Here is a 19,598-nt window from a genome sequence, read left to right on the forward strand (position 1 = left end):
TTCTCCTGCCTCAGCCTCCTGAGTAGCTGGGACTACTTGTGTGTGCCACCACGCCCAGATAATTTTTGTATTTTTAGTAGAGATGGGGTTTCACCATGTTGGCCAGGATGGTCTCAATCTCCTGACCTTGTGATCTGCCCGCCTCGGCCTCCCAAAGTGCTGGAATTACAGGTGTGAGCCACTGTGCCTGGCTTAAACTTGTTATTATATAATATTTTTTTAAAAGGCCGGGTACAGTGGCTCATGCCTGTAATTGCAGCACTTTGGGAGGCCGAGGCAGGCAGTCACTTGAGGCCAAGAGTTTGAGACCAGCCTGGACAACATGGTGAAACTCCATCTCTACTAAAAATACAAAAAATTAGCCAGTGTGGTGCCGCAAGCCTGTAATCGCAGCTACTTGGGAGGCTGAGGCAGGAGAATCGCTTGAACCTGGGAGGCAGACGTGCAGTGAGCCAAGATTGCACCACTACACTCTAGCCTAGGAGACTCCATCTCAAAAAAAAAAAAGAAAAAGTTCTTGGACACATTTGCACATAGACTTACACACAGCACCAATTTACATCTGCCAAATTAATACTGCTTTATAATATCCTCTAGTAGTTTATAAGATTTTTGTTCTAGGCTTTCTCCCCTATGTGTTCTATAATAAATTGAAGCTGCAAATTAAGTGATCCCTCCAGAATATCCAGTTTCCAGTTAGCCTGTTTATGCCCTTTTGACTGTGCCTCTGGGGGCACTAGCAGAGTCTGCACTCTTACAGAGAGAACACCTTAGAGCCTGGATAGCCTTGTTCCAGAAGCAACTTTTCCAATGGAGCAAATGTCCATGAGGCTCTGGATAATTGAACTGAGATGTCAGTGTAAATGGCTGCTGTGGACTGGGCCCCAAGCTCCCCAGGGTGAAGGGGCCAGCACAGTCCATTGAAATGAATTCCCAAGGCCAGCCCTTGGGTATAGTGGGGGGAAACCCTGTGGCTTTCTTCTTCCTTTCTCTTTATCAGCTCAGGCGCCCCATTGAAGTGGGAGAGGAGAGAGGGAGAAGTTAGAAAACTCCATGAGAAGAGGCCAGGGTTGGTGGCTCACGCCTGTAATCCCAGCACTTTGGGAGGCCAAGGCGGGCAGATCACCTGAGGTCAGGAGGTCCAGACCAGCCTGGCCAAGATAGTGAAACCCCATCTCTACTAAAAATACAAAAACTAGCTGGGCATGGTGGCAGGTGCTTGTTAATCCCAGCTTCTCCAGAGACTGAGGCATGAGAATTGCTTGAACCCTGGAGGCGGAGGTTGCAGTTAGCCAAGATCATGCCACTGTGCTCCAGCCTGGACAACAGAGCTAGAGACCCCTTCTCAAAAAAAAAAAAAAAAAAAAAAGGAAGGCTGGCAGAGGGTGGATGTCCAGGACCCTGGACTCACACAAAAGTGGCCTCAACTCAGTACTCTCCTTTCCCAAAACAACAAAATCGAACTAGGAGCTGTGTCTTTTACATTCCCAAGTCCCAAAGTTAGGGGAGGTAGTAGAGCAGAATGGTGATGAGCACAGGTTTTGGGGTTAGATGATGTCAAGATTGAGAATTGGCTGAGTGTGGTGGACTGCAACTGTCATCCCAGTGCTTTGGGAGGCGGAGGTAAGAGGATCACTTGGAATTCAAGGTCAGCCTGGGCAACATAGCAAGATCCCATGTCTACAAAAACAAAAAAATTAGCTGGGCATGGTGGTGTACCTGTAGTCCCAGCTACTCAGGAGGCTGAGGCAGGAGGATCACTTGAGCCCAGGAGTTTGAGAGTGCAGTGAGCTATGATCGCGACCCTGCACTCGCAGCCTGGGCGACAGAGACCCTGTTTATAAAAAAAAAAAAAAAAAGAAAAGAAGAAGGGCTGGGCACAATGCCTTACATGTATAATCTCAGCATTTGGGGAGGCTGAGGTGGGAGGACCACTTGAGCCCAGGAGTTCCAGATCAGCCTGGGCAACATAGGAGACCCCCAAAATAAAAAAAAGTTAGCTGGGCATAGTGGCACGCTCCTGTGGTCCCAGCTACTCAGGAGGCTGAGGTGGGAGGATCGCTTAAGTCCAGGGAGGTTGAGGCTGCCATGAGCCGTGATCACACCACTGCACTCCAGCCTGGGCAAGAGTGAGACCCTGTCTCTAAAAAAAAAAAAAAAAAAAAAAAAAAGAGAGTGAGAGGGCTGGGCACAGTGGCTCACGCCTGTAATCCCAGCACTTTGGGAGGCAAAGGCAGGTGGATCACCTGAGGTCAGGAGTTCGAGACCAGCCTGACCAACATGGATGGCGAAACCCTGCCTCTACTAAAAATAAAATAATTAGCCGGGCCTGGTGGCAGGTGCCTGTAATTCCAGCTACTCGGGAGGCTGAGGCAGGAGAATTGCGTGAACCCAGGAGGTGGAGGTTGTAGTGAGCTGAGATCCCACCATTGCACTCCAGGCTGGGTGACAAGAGCAAAACTCTGTTGCAAAAAAAAAAAAAAAGAGAGAGTGAGAGAATGGCCTTTATCACTTATCAGCTATGTGACCTCAGTCAGTGCTGGCCGAGTCCCATCCTGTCTCCACTGTGCCCTAGTTTCTTGCTATGTAAAATGGGTTCACTGTAGGACCTGACAGGATTGTGGTGAGGACTGGATGAAACATACAAGGCAAGTGCTCAGCACGATCACTGTGGGCAGTAGGTTGTGTGAGCTAGCAGTGTAATCAAACACATCAAAACCGCAGGACAGGGCTTACTTCCACTTTTCATTCTCAGCAAGTGCAAAGGGGCTATCTCGGCTCTGCGTCCTACTAAAATCCAACACAGGTTTGGGGTCTCTAGATTACCGCTCTGGCTTGCCTGATTAGGACAACCAGTGCTGGAAAAGAGGCCCCTCATAGGGATATCCTGCTGGGATTTTCCTAGTCCACTTGAGTCCACACACGCTAACGGTAATCCAGTGAGGCTCATTAGCATCCCTTACCTCCCTTCCCATGAGAATGTTATGTCAGAAGGTGAAAAGGAAACTTTTTAAAGAGTTAACCAAAAAGGCAGCCCTCTCCTGTGGGCCGTAACAGAGCTAACCGAGAAGGAGGAAGGGATGGTGTGGATGATTTTTTGGGGGGACTGTTCTGTTTTTGAAAGCGGTGGAGCATTCTGATTGACAATGGTGAGGGGCAGAGGGTCCGCAGCGAGAGGAAGAAAAGGACAGGAGTAAGCCGTAGCATTACTCTAGCCAAACAGAACCAGGAATCTCGCCAACGAGAAAGTGCAGGATTGGCAGCAACCGAGAGATCCTGCATGGACTTTTAGGAAAGATTCTAGGCCACAGCACGGGGCCTCCTCTGTCTCAGCCAGGATAATTCTGGCATCAGCCCCCAGCCCAGGCGTGTTCCCACATAATTGAAGTCGAATGTGCTCGGGGAGAGGCCTCCGCATTCTTCCTGGCTGCGGAATCCTCAGTGCCCTGCAGTTGGCCCTGTTTGGGATCAAAGCCAGTTTGTGTTGATTTTCCGCAGCATGGAAACAAATGCGACGAAGCTGTTTTCCTGAGGCAGGCATTTTGAAAAGAGGATCTTAATTTTTTTCCCCAAGGACAGGTGGGGTGGGGAGGTGGGGGACTGCCACGTGGCTCCTCTCTTGCTGTCCCTTTTGCAAACAGTTGGGCTCATAGCATCTGCATAAGCAGAAACTGATCAGTTAGAATATGAGTGAATACAGCTACAGCTAAGGTTGCTTCTATCACAAAAGATAATTCCTAAAAAATGCTGCCAGAAGACCCTCTGGCTGCGTGTGATAAGTCACAATTTGGTTGCTCTCTGTTGGAGTGTTTCCAAGATAGCAACTCTCCTTATTCCTCCTAAAATTTTCCGCTTACATGTCTTTACTTCTAGGTCTTTCTCTGTAATCTGTTGTGCCTTTAAAATTAATTCCTGTCCCTTCTTTTCAGTTAGCACTGAAGCCTTTTAGTGCTAAGCATTATGCTAATGATGTAAACTGATACAGGCGAGTTTCTTAAGTTGTGGAAACATCTTTATTTATTTATTTTTTTTAGACAGAGTCTCGCTCAGCCGCCCAGGCTGGAGTGCAGTGGCGTGATCTCAGCTCACTGCAACCACCGTCTTCCTGGTTCAAGCGATTCTCCCGTCTCAGCCTCCTGAGTAGCTGGGATTACAGGCACCCGACATCATGCCTGGCTAATTTTTGTATTTTAGTAGAGACGGGGTTTCGCCATGTTGGCCAGGCTGGTCTCAAACTCCTGACCTCAGGTGATCCGCCCGCCTCGGCCTCCCAAAGTGCTGGGATTACAGGCATGAGCCACCGCACCCGGCCGGAAACATCTCATTCTTTTACAGGGGACTTGAGTTCTCCCAGTTCTCTAGGGAAAACCTGAACTTTTGCCTATTGGGCCATAACCAAGGGATTGAGAATTCAAATCAGGAGTTGATATAGCTGGGAGAGCAGTGGTGTGATCATAGCTCACTGCAAACTCGAACTCCTGGGCTCCAGAGATCCTCCTGCCTTAGCCTCCTGAGTAGCTGGGACTACAGGCATGCGCCACCCCTGGCTAATTGTTTTTAATTTTTAGTAGAGACAAGGTCTATGTTGCCCAGGCTGGTCTTAAACTCCCAGCCTCAAGCGATCCTCCTATCTCGGCCTCCCAGAGTGTTGGGATGACAGGTGTGAGCCACAGCACCTAGCCTGGGCTCTTCCTTTTTAAATTAGGAGACACATGTACAAGGAAATCTGGTCTGGAACCTGCTGCTGCTTCTGGGCAAAAAAATGGCAGAAGACATCCTCACAGAGGCCAAGTTGGAACTGTTTTTCCTATTTGGCATTTATGCTTAGTGCTGTAGGTTTACTTTTACCATTTTTTTTTTTTTTTAGATGGAGTTTTGCTCTTGTTGCCCAGGCTGGAGTGCAATGGCGTGATCTCTGGCTCACCACAACCTCTGCCTCCTGGGTTCAAGCAATTCTCCTGCCTCAGCCTCAGGAGAAGCTGGGATTACAGGCATGTGCCACCATGCCCGGCTAATTTTGTATTTTTAGTAGAGATGGGGTTTCTCCATGTTGGTCAGGGTGGTCTCAAACTCCCAACCTCAGGTGATCCTCCTGCCTCAGTCTCCCAAAGTGCTGGGATTATAGTCGTGAGCCACCATGCCTGGCCTGCTTTTATCTTTTGAAAATACAACACCCAGGCTGGGCGTGGTGGCTCACGCTTGTAATCCCATCACTTTGGGAGGCCGAGGTGGATGGATCACTTGAGGTCCGGAGTTCGAGACCAGCCTGGCCAACATAATGAAACCCCGTCTCTACTAAAAACACAAAAATTAGCTAGGTGTGATGGTGGGGACCTGTAATCCCAGCTACTTGGGAGGCTGAGGCAGGAGAATCACTTGAACCCAGGAGGCGGAGGTTGCAATGAGCCGAGATCCAGCCACTGCACTGCACTCCAGCCTGGGTGACAGGGCAAGACTTGGTCTCAAAAAAAAAAACCACCACCCAGATTTATCCTGAGTGCTGTACACGTTCTTGTTCTGGGATCTTGCATGTAATTTCACTCTTGGACTTCCCCTCCTGGACAAACCTCCCTGCATTTGTTTCAAGGCAATCTTGAGCTGGATCGGAAAGGAGTCTTGGGTCAGGAGATTTAGAACAAGGTCTGAAAAGAAACAAAGCTGCTTCAGTTCACTTAGTAAGTGTGGTAATTAGCCTTGAAGTAACAAATGTTATCTGCACCAGTGCAGCTCTGTGCCAAGTACGAAAACCACATTTTCCAGATGATTCCAGTGAGTTTTTCACTCGAAGCAATTCAACATTAGGCCCCAAAGACTGCAATCATCTTGTATAAAACAAGATTGTTCATCTCTTCCTTTCATGCAGCAAGAATGCAAAATCCAGATTAAGAACCAACTGCAGAACCCCTTTCTTCCATGTCCTCCTAAGCTTCCAGAATTACAGGGAGAGACTACTCAATGTTCATGAAAAGCATACTAGCTACAATAATTCTGAAATTGTTTTGGCTTCTGGAAGTACAAGTTTCCAAATTAATGTCTGATAGACCCTATGGTCGTAAATGTCTGTGAACATGTGAGTTTCAGGAATACAAGGTAAAGAAAGGTTATCACTAAAACATGAAAAGATGGCCAGGCATGGTGGCTCACGCCTGTTAATCCCAGCACTTTGGGAGGCCGAAGCAGGCAGATCACTTGTGGTCAAGAGTTTGAGACCAGCCTGGCCAACAGGGCGAAACCCCATCTCTACTAAAAATACAAAAATTAGCCGGGCATGTAGTGTGCGCCTATAATCTCAGCTACTCAGGAGGCTGAGACACGAGAATCACTTGAACCCAGGAGGCAGAGGTTGCAGTGAGCTGAGATGGCGCCACTGCACTCCAGCCTGGGGGACAGAGCGAGACTCCATCTCAAAAAAAAAAAAAAAAAGAAAGAAAGAAAGAAGTTGTTGATTATGGCATTAATCAGGATAAATAGGCCAGCCCCCACTCCAGTAAAAATTAAAAGCCTTATGTAACTTCCCTGAAGTCCACTAATACCCAAATGCAAATAATGCTTTTCACTTGCTCCAGGGAGACTACAGAACAGGGTTTGGGGGAGGCCCGTGGGTGAGGGTGGGAGGTGAAAAATCAACTTCACCTTGCAGAGGAGAAGCAGACACTTGGCCTTGGCTCTAGGATAAAACTTGGGGCTCCTAAAGGACAGGCTTTTCTCCCTATTACTCCTTCACTCTTTACTGTCAAAGCTATATCTGGGCCAGGTGCAGTGGCTCACACCTGTAATCCCAGCACTTTGGGAGGCCGAGGCAGGCAGATCATTTGAGGCCAAGAGTTTGAGACCAGCCTGGCCAACATGGCAAAAGCCCATCTCTACCAAAATACAAAATACAAAAAATGGCTGGGCACAGTGGCTCATGCCTATAATCCCAGCACTTTGGGAGGCCGAGTAGGTGGATCACTTGAGGTCAGGAGTTCGAGACCAGCCTGGCCAACACGGCAAAACCCCATCTCTACAAAAAATACAAAAATTAGCCAGGCATGGTGGTGTGTGCCTGTAATCCCAGCTACTTGGGATGCTGAGGCATGAGAATTGCTTGAACCCAGGAGGCGGAGGTTGCAGTGAGCTGAGATCGCGCCACTGCACTCCAGCCTGGGCAATAGAGTGAGGCTCTGTCTCAAAAAAAAAAAAAAAAAAAAAAAAAGCTGCATCTGTTGGTGTAACCATTTTATAGGTATTCTGGGTCTCTATTTCAAGATTTTTCACAGGGAAGCATGAAAAGGACTGGCCAGCAGAAAAGGTCTGCCACAGAATACTCGGTGGCTTCCTAAACTCAATTAAGGTGATAGCCTGGTCTCTGGGTAGTTTAAAGGACCCCCAGCACTGTTAAGGTGCAGGAGCTGATTCTTAAGAGACTTTTAATTTCCCTTCTGCTGCCAAGAGAAGTGATGCAGCAGAGTCACTCTGCAGCAGTTAATTCAGCTTTATCCTGGAGAAAACAAGAGTGACTTTTTCCTTTTTTAGATAAGCCCATGGCATCGCACAAGCCAAAATATGCCACCAGCCCAAGCAACGTGGCATCATGCATGGCAGCCAAATCTCATGGATGGTATTTGTAGCTTGTGGAGCCTGACTGTACTAGGAGAGGGGTTTCTAAACGATGACAGAAGGTTGTTCATTCGTGATTTGCCAAGTTCTCCACACTCTACTAGCTCGCTGTAGAAATCAGTTTCTCAGCCCTTTTGAGGAGGACAACTTTGCCATGCAAGCAGAGAGTGGGCAGTTGCTTCAGTGTTTATATATTGATCAATGTATCCTAACAAGTCACATTTATGACGGTTTCGCACCAAGAACAACAAACCCCCCCAAAAAAAACAATCTCAGCTTAGTGTAGGGCATGGGAAATAGTCTCAGGTGTAGAAATTGCTTTTAGTGGCTGGGTGCGGTGACTCACAACCGTAATCCCAGCACTTTGGGAGGTTGAGGCGGGTGGATCACTTGAGGTCAAGAGTTCGAGACCAGCCTCGCCAACATGGCAAAACTCCGTCTCTACTAAAAATACAAAAAAATTAGCTGGGCGTGGTGGCACGCGCTATAAGCACAGCTACTTGGGAGGCTGAAGCAGGAGAATCGCTTGAACCCAGGGGGTGGAGGTTGCAGTGAGCCGAGGTGGAGCCACTGCACTCCAGCCTGGGAGAGAGAACAAGACTGTCTCAAAAAAAATAAAAAATAAAAAAATGTGCTTTTAGTTTGCAAGAGTTGTGTGCCTAGGACTTCCCTTGCCCAGTTCAGCTACTTTTCACTAGTTTGGGAACCTGGAAGAAGGGAGTGGAAAGATGAATAATCTAGATGCTCACTATATTGTTGAGGGCCTTTTTTTTTTTGAGACAGGGTCTGTTGCCCAGGCTGGAGTGCAGTGGTACAATCACGGCTCATGCAGTCTCGAACTCCTGGGTTCAAGCGATCCTCCCACCTCAGCCTCCCAAATAGCTGGGACTACAGGTGTGCAAGACCACGCCCGGCTAATTAAAAAACTTTTTTTTTTTTTTTTTTTTTGTTTGGTAGAGATTGGGTCTGGCCATGTTGCCCAGGCTGGTCTTGAACTCCTGACCTCAAGCATTCCTCCCACCTCAGCCTCCCAAAGTGGTGGGATTACAGATGTGAGCCACCGCACTCAACCAAGGGGTTGATTTTTACGTTGCTTTTTAAATCAAGGCCACTTTTTTTTTTTGAGATGGCGTCTTGCTCTGTCGCCCAGGCTGGAGTGCAGTGGTGCAATCTCGGCTCACTGCAAGCTCTGCCTCCCGGGTTCACGCCATTCTCCTGCCTCAGCCTCCCGAGTAGCTGGAACTACAGGCGCCCGCCACCACGCCCAGTTAATTTTTTTTTGTATTGTTAATGGAGACGGGGTTTCACTGTTAGCCAGGATGGTCTCGATCTCCTGACCTCGTGATCCGCCCGTCTCAGCCTCCCAAAGTGCTGGGATTACAGGCGTGAGCCATCACGCCCGGCCCACTTTTTTTTTTTTTTTTTTTTTGAGATGGAGGCTTGCTCTGTCGCCCAGGCTAGAATGCAATGGCGCCATCTCAGCTCACTGCAACCTCTGCCTCCCGGGTTCAAGCGATTCTCCCACCTCAGCCTTCCCAGTAGCTGGGATTACAGGAACCCACCATCAAGCCTGGCTAATTTTTGTATTTTTGTAGAGGCGGGGTTTCACCATGTTGGCCAGGCTGGTCTTGAACTCCTGACCTCAGGTGATCTGCCCACCTCAGCTTCCCAAAGTGCTGGGATTACAGGTGTTGAGCCATTGTGCCCGGCTGACACTTTCTTAGATTATTAGAGACATGCTCCCAAGCAAACGTCAGTCAGAGACACAAATTTCACACAGGGCAGAATAATTTCAAAGTTTGGCTATTTTAATTCAATTTCATTGTTCAAGGTAGTATGGGTATATTAAGTGGTTCATTTCCCTCCTGAAGAAAACAACTTCTGTCTGATGTGATTTTGTGAAATTCAAACATGACTCTTTGACTGTTTAAAAAAAAAAACATTTTCTTTACATATCTTGGTAAGATTTTTTTTTCTGGGACATATTTTTTTAAACCTTCAAGTAGTTTGGAAACATTTGCCTATTTGCTCATTCCTCTGGGCACAGCCTTTCAGAGCATTTATCCCACCTATGCTGAAAAATCTGTTTTCCCAGGTGGTGGTGGGGCCACTGGACAGACGGGATCACAGAGAAATGAGGAGTGAGCGAGCTTTGTAAACTACTTCTAATTCTCTTCATTAGTATGCTATGATCCACCCCAGCTTCTGCAAGGTCAGACATGCAAGACAAGTACTTGGCCAAAACAGCAGGATTCTAACTAGTGTAAAAATAGATTTTAAATAAAATAGAATCTCTATAGGAAAGAGAATTAGGTTATGCTTTACATTCCCACTCTTAAGATATCTGTATATATAAGTCCAAGAGAGACTCAAAGAGTTGGTCTGCCCTAAGTAAAAATTAAGAATGTCTGAGTACATTCATTTTGCAACATTACAGGTAAAGTTTTTTGGGAAATGCTGCAGCACATCCCACAAAAACGGATGGTGATTAGCGATACCGTTGATGTGCTAACAAGTAACATGTAAGACATTTAGGTCAAAGGGGATGAGGCCTAATTACAGGCTAAAAACCTATTCTGAAATGTGATCATTTGAAAACCTGTGGCTAATTATAAAGCAAAAACCAAAACCTCTTGTTTAACAATACATCTTACTAACCTATCCTTCTACCTCTTCAAGAAACTAAATTCCAACTCAGGTCTTATTTTAAGTTTGCTCAGTTACTGCAGGTTATGCATTATTTGACATTTATGGTTCCAGAGAGAGTACACAACCCCTCTGTTGACCCACACAAGCGTTATATGACTGTTCTAAAGGGGGCTCTGTTGAAATTCTAATTTTAGGATTTAGAAACAGCCTTTGGTTATATCTTGAAAGCATAATTGAAAATCTGCCCAAGCTCTCTCTAGCTGCAACCTGAACACGCAGCCCAATATTTTGTAAACATTTAGAAAATACTAAACCCAACAAAATACACAATTAGCTAGTCAGAGGCCTCACTCTACATTTTCACACGGATGAGAAATCTCCCCACTTAGTCTTGCTAGATGCTAGGATACCCACTCTGAGATTTGAGTTTGGGAACAGCCATTAAGCCTCCTCCTTAATTGCGGTTCATAATGACGTATGAAGTCACCAAAAATAAACAGTGGAGCTGCCACCATTTTTCCTACACTGAGTCTACCCAATGTGCCCCGGGTTATTTGTTTTTCCTGGCTGGCCCCAGAGCAAGAAGAGATGACTGCTGGTAAAGAGCCAGGGCCTGGTTTACTACCGGGCCTCTTTTCAGATAACATTCAAGCAATTCTTCTACTCCCCAGAGGAAGGGGGAGATGATAATGATATGATACTATTGCTAGGGAATTTTCATAACTCCTTAGTAGCCAATGGAAACCTCTCTTTAAAGCAGCTGTTATGACCTCAGAGAGGTTTGGTGCTTTAGTGCTATATAACCTTACCTTTGAGGTTACAAGAAATAACTTAACATCTTAAACCTACCCCAGAACTGAATGTCAAATACACCAACTCCATAAATACAACGGAAAAATGCACAGCAGAGTTGGGGCTTCTACCAAGCAGGAAGGCAAAATGGTCATTAGAATGTCTGAGGTTAGTGAACTCTTAAGACCTTTTCAAACGCAGCGCCTTTCTATCAGCCCTCCAGTCAGCACCCTCTACATTCACTACATCACACACTAGCAAATGAAAGAGCCAAACAACTGTGGCTTGATCCTCACTTGTACTTATTAGGGCCCACCCTCACATTTAGCTGAAGGTCCCAGCACACTCTCACAGTGTCAGGGAGAACAGTCTCAGGGACGTCTGTTGCTCTGAAGGTCACTTGCCCCTCTTGCTGCGGCCCTTCCTGGAGGGCAACTTCCCACTGCCCCCCGAAGAGGCAGGGCTCGAGGCTGAGGCCATGGCGATGTTGATCTGTCCCTCCTGGATTTCCTGCCGGGTCTCGGCAGGCAGATGGTTGATCTTCTGCTGGGTCTCCAGGTAGAACATGACATCACGCAGCTGCTCCTGGATCTCGGTGATCTGCAGATCTTTTTGGTCACAGGTCTCCTTCAAAATCCTCTCCTCCTCTTTTAGCTTGTTCTGCAGGAGGACTTGGTTGGCTCGCAAACACTTGTTCATTTCCTGCTCCTCTTTGAGCTCGTTGGTAAGTTTGGCCACTTTTGTGTTTAGCTGAGTGCACCTTTTGAAAAACAAAGGAAGACAAAAGCACATTTTTCATTTGCTGACACAGTCCCATTTCTGCGCTGGGATTGAACAGAGAAACCATGACCTCAGAATCCCTTTAGGACAGACCCCTTTCTCCCATGGTGAGGGAGACTGGTTTGCTGCCATCACAATCAGCTATGCAAAGCAAGAATTTTGCTCTACTTAACACAAGTGTATTTTTTTCTGAGATGGAGTTTTGCTCTTGTTGCCCAGGCTGGAATGTAATGGCACGATCTCAGCTCACTGCAGCCTCCACCTCCTGGGTTCAAGCAATTCTCCTGCCTCAGCCTCCCAAGTAGCTGGGATTACAGGCACCTGCCACTATGCCTGGCTAATTTTTGTATTTTGAGTAGATATTGGGGTTCCGCATGTTGGCCAGGCTGGTCTTGAACTCCCAACCTCAGGTGATCCACCCGCCTCAGCCTTCCAAAGTACTGAGATTACAGGCATGAGGCACTGCGCCAGTCCACAAGTGTATTATTTATTTATTTTTTGAGATGGAGTCTCACTCTGTTGCCCAGGCTGGAGTGCAGTGGCGTGATCTTGGCTCACTGCAACCTCTGCCGCTTGGGTTCAAGCGATTCTCCTGCCTCAGCCTCCCAAGTAGCTGGGATTACAGGAGCCTGCCACCGTGCCCGGCTAATTTTTGTATTTTGTATTTTTAGAGAAGGGGTTTCACCATCTTGGCCAGGCTGGTCTTGAACTCCTGACCTTGTGATCCACCCACCTTGGCCTCCCAAAGTGCTGGGATTACAGGTGTGAGCCACTGCGTCCAGCCCACAAATGTACTTCTAAGACACTTTTTTTTAAGCATCAGAAAGTTTTCAGTAGCATAAACTATTGTGACTGATGGTAAAAATTCTACTGCTTCTTTGTTTTGCAGTCAGTGGTTAAATAGGTGCCTTCGAGATGATAGCTGTGATAAGGAAGTTATGAGGAAAAGTGGCATTCTTGGAGAGTCAGGTACTCTGACTTCATTGCATTTGCTGAAGGGGAAAAAAAGGGCACTTATTCTAACCAAAGGGCTTTAGACTTGGGAGTGCCCTATTCTTGATGTCCAGTCTTACTCATAAGTAAAGAATTGCAAATGAAACCACCATTTGAGGCCAGGTGCATTGGCTCATGCTTGGAATCCCAGCACTCTGGGAGGCTGAGGTGAGAGGATCACTTCAGCAAATGAAAGAGGAAATAAATGAGTTCGAGACCAGCCTGGGCAACAAAGTAAGACCCTGTCTCTACACAAAATCAAAAAAATTAGCCAGGTGGGGTGGCATGCACCAGTGGTCCCAGATTTACAGGAGGCTGAAGCTGGAGGATTGCTTGATCCCAGCAGGTCAAGGCTGCAGTGAGCTGTGTTCATGCTACTGCACTCCAGCCTGGGTGACAGAACGAGACCTTGTCTCAAACAACCCATACCATCTGAGACCCAGTAGAGTGGCTCATGTCTGTAATCCCAGCACTATGGGAGGCAAAAGTGGGAGGGTCACTTTGAAACCAGCCTGGTCAACATAGCGAGACACCGTCTCTACAAAAGAAAAATTTAAAAAATTAGCTGGGTGTGGTGATGTGCAGTTGCAGACCCAGCTACTTGGGAGGCTGAGGCAGAGGACTGCTTGAGCCCAGGAATTTGAGCCTGCAGTGGGCTATGACTGCATCACTGCACTCCAGCCTGTCTGACAGAGTAAGACCCTGTCTCAAAAAAACAACAACAAAAAACAAAAACAGTCACACACAAAAAACACAAAAAACTCCCACTATTTGAGATGCTATTTTTATGCATCAGAACACCCAAGAGCTGAGCCATGAGAAAAGAGGCACTTCCACACTAGCACTGGAGCATGAACTGGTATAAACTCTTTCGAAGACAACTTGGCAACATCTATAAAAACAAAAAATTTGGGCCAGGCACGGTGGCTCACGCCTGTTATCCCAGCACTTTGGGAGGCCGAGGAGGGTGGACCATGAGATCAGGAGTTCAACATCAGCCTGGCCAACATGGTGAAACTCCGTTTCTACTAAAAATACAAAAATTAGCCAGGTGTGGTAGCTTGTGCCTGTAATTCCAGCTACTCGGGAGGCTGAGGCAGGAAAACTGCTTGAACCCGAGAGGCGGAGGTTGCAGCGAGCCGAGATCGTGCCTGGAGTGCCACTGCACTCCAGCCTGTGTGACAGAGCAAGATTCCATCTCAAAAAAATAAATAAATAAAAACAAAAAATTTGCATGCCCTTTGACACAGCTATTTTACTTCTAGGAATTTATACCATAGAATACTCAGGATTGGGCAAAAAGAGACATGGAGAAAGATGCTCTTTACAGTATTGCTTATAGTAGTGTGATATCTGACACAACTTGACACAATCAATAGGGACCTGGTCAAAATTATTATGGCAGGCCAGGTGCAGGGCTCATGCCTATAATCCCAGCATTTTCGGAGGCCAAGACAGGAGGATCACTTGAGGCCAAGAGTTCAAAACCAGCCTGGGCAATATGGCAAGACCCCGTCTCTACAGAAAAATTTTAAATTGGGCAGGCATGGTGGCACACACCTGTAGTCCTAGCTACTCAGGAAGCTCAGACTAGGAGGACCACTTGAGCCCAGGAGCTGGAGGTTGCAGTGAGCTATGATTACGCCACTGTACTCTGGCCTAGGCAACACAGCAAGACCTTATTTCAACAACAACCACAACAACAGAAATCATTATGGTACATCCATACAATTAAATAGCATGCAGATGTTACAAAGATCAGGATAGATTTAGATGTGCTAGTATCAAAAAAAATCCAAAAACATATTTTATCAAAGAGAATACCTAGATTCTATTTTTGCAGAGAAAAGATTATGCATGTGAGATATTTATGTGGGCAGAGCTAAACATCTAGAAGAAGAAATATTCACTGGTACTGGTTAATAATGGTTAACACTAGATAGCAGGATCTAGAGGGTGAAAAAGAACTTCCAGTTTTTGCAGGGTGTGGTGGCCCATGCCTGTAATGGTAAAACAGTCTCTACAAAAAATTAGCCAGAGGCCAGGCATGGTGGCTCATGCCTGTAATCCCAGCACTTTGGCGGGCGGATCACCTGAGGTCGGGAGTTTGAGACCAGCCTGACCAACATGGAGAAACCCTGTTTCTACTAAAAATACAAAATTAGCCAGGCATGGTGGCACATGCCTGTAATTCCAGCTACTCGGGAGGCTGAGGCAGGAGAATCGCTTGAACCCCGTAGGCAGAGGTTGCGGTGAGCCGAGATCACACCATTGTAGCCTGGGCAACAAGAGCGAAACTCCATCTCAAAAAAAAAAGAAAGAAAAAAAAATTAGCCAGGGGTGGTGGTGCACAGCTGTAGTCCAGCTACTTGGGAGGCTGAGGTGGGAGGATCACCTGAGCCTAGGGAGGTGGAAGATGTAGTGAGCCGGCTGAACACAGTGGCTCACGCCTGTAATCCCTGCACTTTGGGAGGCCAAGGCGGGCGGATCTTGAGGTCAAGAGATCGAGACCATCCTGGCCAACATGGTGAAACCCCGTCTCTACTAAAAATACAAAAATTAGCTGGGTGTGGTTGCGTGCTCCTGTAGTCCTAGCTACTTGGGAGGCTGAGGCAGGAGAATCACTTGAATCTGGGAGGCGGAGGTTGCAGTGAGCTGAGATCGCGCCACTGTACTCCAGCCTATTGCGCCACTGCACTCCAGCCTGGCAACAGAGCAAGACTCTGTCTAAAAATAAAGATGGGCCGAGCACGGTGGCTCACGCCTGTAATCCAAGCACTTTGGGAGGCCAAAGTGGGTGGATCATGAGGTCAGGAGATCGAGACCATCTGACTAACACAGTGAAACCCCATCTCTACTAAAAATACAAAAAAATTAGCCGGGCATGGTGGCGGGCGCCTGTAGTCCCAGCTATTGGGAGGCTGATGCAGGAGAATGGCGTGAACCCGGGAGGCGGAGCTTGCAGTGAGCTGAGATCGCGCCACTGCACTCCAACCTGGGCAACAGAGTGAGACTCCGTTTCAAGAAAAAAAAGAAAAAAAAAAAAGATGTAGTGAGCTAAGGTTGTGCCACTGTACTCCAGCCTGGGTGACAGGGAAAGACCCTGTCTCCAAAAAAAGAAAAAAAAACCCCCGTCCAGTTTTTACTTTGTATTCTTTAACAGTTGTTCAATTTGTTAGGGTGCTGAAAGTACAGGGTAATTTTTAACCTTCTATTAATTTTGTAGTGTTGTTTTTACAATAGCTTAACAAAATTTTATTTTTGTTGAGACAGGGTCTCGCTGTTGGCCAGGATGCAGTGCAGTGGTGAGATGTTGGCTCACTGCAGCTTCTGCCTCCCAGACTCATGTGATCCTCCTACTTCAGCCTCCTGAGTAGCAGGGTCTTCAATTCCTGGGCTCAAGCAACCTGCCTGCCTCAGCCTCCCAAAGTGCTGGGATTACAGGCGTAAGCCACCATACCTGGCTGGTAATTTCAATCAGTAGCAACTATCTTCCCAAATAACAGTAAATAAGGAATGTTAACGCCATGCTGTTCATGAGTTTTTTGCTCCATATTCAACATCTCTTGCCTTTAACTCCTGCCCAAGGCCACAGCATAGAACATCTCCAGCTTAGACACAGTCTCCTTCCTAACTGCCAGTTCTCAGCCACAATGGCTCAAAGAAGCCGAAGGCTCTGGATGGAAGAAAATTGCTTTTCACAGGCAAAAATGGAAGATATCTGCACACACTGCAAGTGCACAGACATCAGAAGAGAGCACTGCATTCCACATGGCATCCATCTGGTATGAAACCCCGCATTTTTTAATAAACGAGAAGCCTGTTCCATATATAGGGAGACTCCTGAAAACCTGGTGATACATATATTTGAAAATGAGGGTGTTTCCATAGGAATGAAAGAAACTGTCTGTTTATAGAGCCTGTTACAACAGAATAGACCGATTATACCTACTTTCTTTCCACAGACTGCTTTTCTTTTAGGAGATCATTTAGTTTGTGCTCTAGATTATCACACTTCTCAATCGTTTCTTTAAACTTGGTCTTCATGTTGTTAATCTGAAAGAGCAAAGAGAAATCAGATTCATTTCACAAAGGTAATGTGGTGTGCTCTTTGGGACTAACATCATATTTTTCCCCCCAATTATCTGTATATAACTTTGACAAACCAAAATTAGAAAAGGTGAGATATGGCAGTTTCCAGGCAGGGGAAAAAAAATAAAGAAAAGGTGAGGTAATCATTTGAAAGAATTTCTGTAATAGGATTAAAAATGCCGGGAAATCTTTTTTTTTCTTTTTTTGAGCCGGAGTCTTGCTCTGTCGTCCAGGCTGGAGTGCAGTGGGATGATCTTGGCTCACTGCAACCTCCGCCTCTTGGGTTCAAGCAATTCTCCTGCCTCAGCCTCCCAAGTAGCTGGTACTACAGGCGCCTGCCACCACGCCCAGCTAATTTTTGTATTTTTAGTAGAGACAGGGTTTTACCATGTTGGCCAGGCTGGTCTCGAACTCCTGACCTCAGGTGATCCACCTGCCTCGGCCTCCCAAAATGTTGAGATTACAGGCATGAGCCACCACGCCCGGCCTAATTTTTGTATTTTTTAGTAGAGATGCCACGTTGGCCAGGCTAGTCTCAAACTCCTGACCTCAAGTGATCGGCTCGCCTCGGCCTCCCAAAGTGTTGGAATTACAGGCATGAGCCACTGCGCCTGACCTAATTTTTGTATTTTTTGTAGAGACAAACATTGATAATCTAAGAAACTTGTGACAGTTGACTCTAGTCGTTTATTTTTTCCAATTCACAATATTTTTTTCATGTATCATGAAGCCACATGGAATATAAGCAGTCCATGTTCTTTTGAGTCTATTTATAAAAACAATATACATAGACTAATTCATATTACCCAGCCTTAAAAACATAAGAGAATTAAAAAATTCTGATGTATAACATATCAGACGGCAGCCATCCTAGCCCAGAGTATGTTGGAGTCTGGCTAGGTAGATACTGGATCCACTTCTGTGTGAAGATCTGCGAACTTGGGAATTTCCTCAACTCTACTGGTCTAAGGACACTAGCAAAAGATTTGGTGGGGAGGCAAAGTTGGGAGGCCGGGTGAACCACAAGGCAATATAACAGGAACTGAAAGTGGCTGAGAATTTAAGTCATACAGCCCAGGGATCAGCTAGACCTTTCTTTTTAATCATTTTCCATACAGCCTGCCTAGCAAGTCTCTAATAGCACTAGCTCTAATACTAATACTAATACTACTACTAATAATAGTAATAATAATAGGCCGGGCAAGATGGCTCACGCCTGTAATCCCGGCACTTTGGGAGGCCAAGACGGGTGGATCACGAGGTCAGGAGTTCGAGACCAGCCTGGCCAAGATGGTGAAAGCCTGTCTCTACTAAAAATACAAACATTAGTCAGGCACAGTGGCAGGCGCTACTCAGGAGGCTGAGGCAGGGAGCAGCTTGAACCAGGGAGGTGGAGATTGCAGTGAGCCAAGATCACACCACTGCACTCTAGCCTGGGAGACAGAGCAAGACTCCATCACAAAAAAATACAATACAATACAATACAAATAAATGTTTTGTTCAAATTAACTTTATAGCCAACCTCCATTGGAAGAACATGGAAGAGAGATTTCTTTTTTTTTCTTTTTTTTTTTTTTTTGAGACAGAGTCTTGTTCTGTCACCCAGGCTGGAGTGCAATGGCGCTATCTTGGCTCACTGCAACCTCCAACTCCCGGGTTCAAGCGATTCTCCTGCCTCAGCCTCCTGAGCAGCTGGGACTACAGGTGCATGCCACCACGCCCAGCTAATTTTTGTATTTTTAGCAGATATGGGGTTTCACCATATTGGCCAGGCTGGTCTTGAACTCCTGACCTCATGATCCGCCCGCCTCGGCCTCCCAAAGTGCTAGGATTACAGGCGTGAGTCACCACGCCTGGCTGGAAGAGAGATTTCTAAATGTACTTCTATGTCATAAAAATCAAAATAGCTTTAAAATCGCTCAAATTCTAGTTAGGTATTAATTTTCTCTTCAATATTATTTTAAAATAACAGAGCACTAGATCCTTTTGAAATTTTCTTCTAAACTGACTCCTGTCAGTTTAAGGAAGTTGAAAAGGACAGAAATTACTATCATAAGGAACCAAACTGTACATGTCTTGGACAGTAAAGATACTTAAGCCAAACACATTTAAATCAAGATGAAAATATAAAGGTAACCCTAAAAAGGTTTGTTCGTTTGTTTGTTTGTTTTTTGAGACGGAGTCTCACTCTGTCGCCCAGGCTGGAATGCAGTGGTGCAATCTCGGCTCACTGCAAACTCCGCCTCCTGGGTTCATGCCATTCTCCTGCCTCATCCACCTGAGTAGCTGGGACTATGGGCATCCACCACCACGTCCAGCTGATTTTTTGTATTTTTAGTACAGACGGCGTTTCACCATGTTAGCCAGGATGGTCTCGATCTCCTCACCTTGTGATCTGCCTGCCTCGGCCTCCCAAAGTGTTGGGGTTACAGGCATGAGCCACTGCACCTGCCCAAAAAGGTTTTTAATATTGCTACAGACAAATGTTAACAATGATTTAAATTAGTGCTTATTAAAACATTTCTGGTCCGGTGCCATGGCTCACGCCTGTAATCCCAGCCCTTTGGGAGGGCCGTGGCAGGTTTGTTTGAGCCCAGGAGCTGGAGATCAGCCTGGGCAACATAGTAAGATTCCCCCATCTCTCTCTCTCTCTTTTTTTTGAGATGGCGTCTCGCTCTGTTGCCCAGGCTGGA

At 46.4% G+C, this 19,598-nt stretch overlaps 1 protein-coding gene across 2 annotated transcripts in view; it reads right to left on the reverse strand.

Moving 5' to 3' along the window:
• Positions 1 to 9,386: 9,386 nt before the first annotated feature.
• The window catches only part of BRAP (BRCA1 associated protein), a 43,613-nt gene continuing 33,401 nt past the window's right edge, over positions 9,387 to 19,598 (reverse strand). For both annotated transcript variants that reach the window (XM_024257268.3, XM_054528279.2), the window contains exons 11-12: positions 16,766 to 16,869; positions 9,387 to 11,800 (exon numbers count right to left, since the gene is read on the reverse strand). In XM_024257268.3, coding sequence (XP_024113036.1) covers positions 11,437 to 11,800; positions 16,766 to 16,869 — 468 coding nt within the window. In that variant the 3' untranslated portion in view covers positions 9,387 to 11,436. The remainder of the gene's footprint in view (positions 11,801 to 16,765; positions 16,870 to 19,598) is intronic.

This window comes from Pongo abelii, chromosome 10 (assembly GCF_028885655.2).
Source record: "Pongo abelii isolate AG06213 chromosome 10, NHGRI_mPonAbe1-v2.0_pri, whole genome shotgun sequence".
In the NCBI taxonomy this organism is placed as follows: Eukaryota; Metazoa; Chordata; class Mammalia; order Primates; family Hominidae; genus Pongo; species Pongo abelii.